The following is a 5,220-nucleotide window of genomic DNA, read 5'->3' on the forward strand; positions in this document are numbered from 1 at the left end:
TCCCCTTACTGCTGTTGTAGTACATAGCACTAAAACATTAGTACATTTACATTTCTAAGCATCACAGATCAGCTTTTAAATGTTCATCTTTGTACATCTGCTTCACATAAATACATTTCAGATTCAGTGTCTTAGGAGAATGTATGCTAAAGAATGTGTTCAAGAGTTCATAGAACAGCAGCATGGAAGGGGCCTCAAGGATCATCTGGTCCAACCTTTCTTGGCAAAAGCACAGTCTAGACAAGATTGTCAGGATGAATCTTAAGTGTCCATTGTTGGGGAGATTATTCCAATGTCTCATTGTTCTCATGAAAAATTGTCCTCAGGAGTAACTTGTGCACATCACCCCTGGTGTTCTCCATGTGTCTCCTTTGTAAAATGGGAGTCTGTCGTCTTTGTAGGTGCTCTGCAAATGCTGGAACCTGATAAGAGCTCCCCATACCCTTCTTACTTCAAGGCTGAACAAATGCAGTTCTCTCAGCTGTTCCTCACATGACAGCTTCCCAGTCCTTGGACCATCTTTGTGGCCCTTCTCTGGCCCCTCTCCAGGCTGTTCACATCCTTTTTGCATAGCAGGGACCAAAACTGAACAGACTAATCCGTGTGTGGCCCGACAAGTGCTGAGCAGGCTGAACATGAGCTGAACCACATTTTGCAATACTGTGGTTCAGAGAGATGCTGCAACTATTGCATTGCTTTTATAAAACTCAACCACTTGCATAGCAGCAGTCCCAAATGCTGTAAACTTACTAACATTTTAGGGTTTGTGGCTAACAGGAAATGAATCAAATCTTTAAAGTTGCTATTAATACTTCTTGATTATGCAGTCAGTATCTGTGTGGATAGAGATGTTTATCACTTGGAAAGTGCTGACCATTTGACTTTCTGGATGACTTCTGGGTGCATCCAGGATTATATATATTCACTTAATTTAAAAGTGCATAATTATTCTTTACTATCCTACATTTACACTGCTGTTTTACTTGTGGCTGTCTTTGTATAGACAAAGTGTGCAAAACATTTTGTTTAATTCAAAATAGCTCTGATTTTTATAATGGACATTTGCAGAGTTTTTTTTTTTTTTCCAGTTGAATCTTTCCAGTACCAACCATACCTACTTATAGGGAGAATGTATATAGGAAGAATCCTATATATATATATATATATATCTCTCCTTTGTTTCTTACAATTAATGAAATTATAGGGTCTCTAGGTTTGAACCCGTGTACTTTCCAAAAATGATTTATAAATCGTTGTTGTCATCTCTTGTATATTTAAGTTTTTTGAAATTAGAAAACTAATTGCTATGGAGCTCACATCTACCTGAAGTGTGGTATATGGTAGTCTGTGTGACTTTGCTTTTCCCTCCCTTGCTATATTAAGTCAAGTTTCAACTGGTTACTTGGAACTTCACTCAAAATTTCATGGGTTAGGCCACGTTTTTATTTATAACCATTTATTTTACTCATTAATGCATTAATGTGGCAGTCAAGCAGATAGTGGAGCTATTTGTGATTAACCAATGAACAGTTTTAGTGTTTTAGTGAATTTTAGTCAATTTCTAGTTAAATTTTAGAATTAGCTATAATGCATTTGCATAGACTTAACTGGAGAGGTATTGCAGTTGTGTGACTTTCATGGATTTATTGTTTGAGCTCTCAGGGGTTGGGGGTTGTCCAACCCTTTCCTTCCTCTTCTAAATACTGTTCTCTATTCTTTCTCACTTGGTGAACTAATTTTCACTCTTCAATGCTATTCTAAGAGATGTAAGGCAACTCTTGACAACGTTCCCTATAGATGGTGTAAGACAAGTTAAATGCTCTTCCTCACTCCCATGTGCTTGTCTGGGGAAAGGGTGGGATATCCAGAAGCCTGTATGATTTTTTGACTTCAGCTTCCACTCAGAGTTAGCAGGAGTCTAGTGCTGTTGTATGCTTACAGGCTTTCTTTACTCCTGACTTTGCCCAGTTTCTGGGGTCAAACCATCAAAATGTTGGTTTATGTTGCAGGTTGTAGAACAAATGGTGCCAGACTTGAGTGAAGTTTGTGTTTATTCTTGCTTTGGCCTTTGCCCATGTTATACAAGACACAACAGTGCCCTAAATTTGATGTGGCTTCTGATAGCAGCATTTCTAGGAGCAAGTTGATAAAGCCTAATGAACTAAATCCAGACTTTTTTTGTGAAGAGGGGTGGGAGGGATCTCCAAAACTCTGCATTGGGATGGTAGAGGAGTAGTGGAATCTGTCATGAACAACCATGTGAATGTAAGAAAAGGAACAGGAAAAAACAGCTACATGTTTGCTCTCTTACATGGAAAGCATCTCTGGGAGACAACTGAGTAGGGCCACACAGGAAAAAAAAAAATGTATTTGCAAGTCACTGTTAAAAGCTGACAGCAAAAAAAGGGAGCAAGGATGAATTTGTGTGGAATGGCAATGTAGGAAACGGAATGAAAAAAGGAGTGTGGGAACAGAGCAGAAAGACAAGTATCTAGTGAAAGGAGTATTGAAGGTTCAGTCTCTGACATAGGAGGGTAGTAAAATCCCAGTGAAGTAATAAAAGGAAAAGAGGCCCAACTTTGTCACTGTGACTTTTAACATATGGTAAGTTAAACATTTACCGGAGCTGGAAAAGGTCAGGATTAATTTAACTAAAAGAATAAAATTATTTGAATCAATATTTGGTTTGGTTCAACTGACTTCTAAATTGTTCTAAACAAATCTTCAACTTGGATCTTTGTTGTCCTTTAAAAGGTGTACTTAAAGTAAGATGTCTGTCTAAAAAAATACATAGAACATTTTAATTAAAAGATATTGGGGTTTTCCCCCAAATAAAAGTGATAGCTTATGAAACTAGGAAAAGATTGAAGTACACTGATTTAAGTCTGTGTTGGTGTAATATAAAACACAAGAAAAGGTGTTTTTCACTAAAAATGTACTCTTATTGGTATTTTATGAAATATACTTATTGGATTTAACAATATAATTGTATTTAAAAGGACAGAATTAGTTACTGTAATGCGTTGGTATTTGTATGTACTACCTTGCATACACACACAGTAGCATTTAAACTTTCTCAAGTGTTCTGCCTGACATTACTGTGGCTTATTTTCTGTTCTTCTATGTGACCCCAGTTTATATTAAAAATACTCAGCTTTGTGAAACTAACACATTTACAGAGCTTATCAAAATTGGTTAGAAGGAGGAGTGCAATAACAATCTAGAACACCTTACAGAGCAAACCCAGTTCTTTGCTGATTTTATCATTTTAAGTTTGGGCTTAAGGTAAACTTTTGTATTAGTTCATCTGAGAAAAGATGTTCTTCAAAATACCGACTTAAAACCTTCAGTGTAAGATTATTCTTTAAAAATTCACCTGCCTAAGCAGCTGATGCCACTCATTCATTGCAGGCAGGATTGCCAGTGCTAAGTGGGTGCTGTTTGAACAGTACTGCTCTGATGTGTTCTGGGGTGTCAAGCAATCTGGTGAACAATGTTGTGTGTGTTTCATGTAAGTGTTTCTATTCAGAGAAAGTGTTCTTCAGTTTCCAGTGTTGAGAAAACAAAGCTATAGGTGAAATTGTAGATGAAAAGTTTGAAAGTGTCTTCAATCACTTTTTTGTTCTTGTTAGTAACATTTTAATGTTTAAGTTTGCTCTTGGAGCTGTATCTGTTCTATTACACTAAGACTTTTTATTTACACGTTTAGGAATACTTATTAATCTTTGATGATATTGCCTTAATTTAACAGCACTACATTAACCACACTACTCCAACACTGTCCAAGAGTAAGGAGAGAGAAGTGGACAAGAAAGATTTGGACAAGTCAAGGGAAAGATCCAGAGAGAGAGAGAAGAAAGATGAAAAGGACAGGAAAGACCGAAAAAGGGTTAGTGAAACTTTTGTGAACCAGTTTAGAAAGTTGGTATGCACTTGGAAAGCTTTCTGTTCAAAGTCCTTGCAGTAGTAGCTGGTGGTACAGCCTGCCCCAGCAGAAGCGGTCCACAGCAGGGCTGGTTTCCTTTGGCTCTGTTGCTTTTTCAGAGGTCGGTTCACAGTAACGTATTCAAACCTTTTTCCCTTCACAACCGATCTCAAACAACTTTACACAAGACTTAATAACTCAGTTACATTTTAAATATTCCAAAATTAGTTCTCAAAAATAACATTCTAAGCAGGTGCTACTTCAGGAGTATGTTTTAATCTGCTAACCTCTGCATCATTGTATTTGGTGCCAGGATCATTCAAACAGTGACCGAGAGGTACCACAGGATTCAACCAAGCGACGCAAAGAGGAGAACGGGACAAGTACGTATTTTATTTTGTTTGTGAGTATTGAGCTTTTGTTTGTTGTGAATTACAACTTCCCATTGTGTTTTTAGCTGGTTCTTCAAAACATAGTAAAAGTGAAAGTCCTTCTGACTCCCCTCGCTTAAATGAAAAGGAGAAGGAGAAAAGCAAATCAAAATCTTCAGGAAAAGAGAAAGGCGATTCGATTAAAGCAGAAAAGATGGAGAAGAGCTCCTCTGGTAGCAAAAAGGTAAAATAAGCTATTCTCATTTTGTTGATTTCATGTTGTTGTTGTTGACAGAACAAGCAGATTCTTTCTTCCTGAATTTTATTGCTGGTTTATGGCCTAAATTAAAAAGACATGCTGTGAATATGTAGGAAAACGCTTCTGGAAATTCTCTTGTCTTGTGGCTGTAAACATTTTAGCAGTCCTGGCAGGATAAATTGGAGGAATAGTTCATTTTGGCAGTAACCAGGAAAATTCAGAACTTACATTTCGGGATTTGAGCAATCAAGAGTATTTACAGACTGGTTTGGTGAGCAAATATTTGGAAGCAGGGTTAATTTACATATAAACTAGTCTGCTTCTGTTCAGAATTTTTCAAGTGCATGTGCCACCACAGCTTTTTTTTTTCTGTGAAAACATGTATGTATGTTGTAGTTCTAAAACACCAAACAGTAGTTCCCAGCTGTAATTCTGTAGTGATAGAAAATGGTAATATAGTCCAAGAAATCAGAAGCTGACAACTGTCATTCTGACTCTTTTTTTGGCTGTGACCAGTTGTAACTGTAAATATGTATAATCTTTCTAATCAGACTGTACTATCTGTATGGTAATCAACTATTTCTCATATGTTTTTTTTTAAAGGAATCAAGGCATGATAAAGAAAAAGCAGAAAAGAAAGAAAAACGAGACAGCACTGGAGGGAA

The 5,220-nt window shown here is 36.9% G+C and overlaps 1 protein-coding gene across 1 annotated transcript in view; it reads left to right on the plus strand.

Annotated features, from left to right (window-relative positions):
* The window catches only part of THOC2 (THO complex 2), a 50,080-nt gene that overhangs the window by 41,446 nt on the left and 3,414 nt on the right, over positions 1 to 5,220 (plus strand). The window contains exons 34-36 of the mRNA XM_008936239.1: positions 3,752 to 3,889; positions 4,239 to 4,308; positions 4,383 to 4,541. Coding sequence (XP_008934487.1) covers positions 3,752 to 3,889; positions 4,239 to 4,308; positions 4,383 to 4,541 — 367 coding nt within the window. The remainder of the gene's footprint in view (positions 1 to 3,751; positions 3,890 to 4,238; positions 4,309 to 4,382; positions 4,542 to 5,220) is intronic.

The sequence above is a fragment of the Merops nubicus genome, unplaced genomic scaffold (assembly GCF_000691845.1).
Source record: "Merops nubicus isolate BGI_N331 unplaced genomic scaffold, ASM69184v1 scaffold21732, whole genome shotgun sequence".
Lineage (NCBI taxonomy): Eukaryota > Metazoa > Chordata > Aves > Coraciiformes > Meropidae > Merops > Merops nubicus.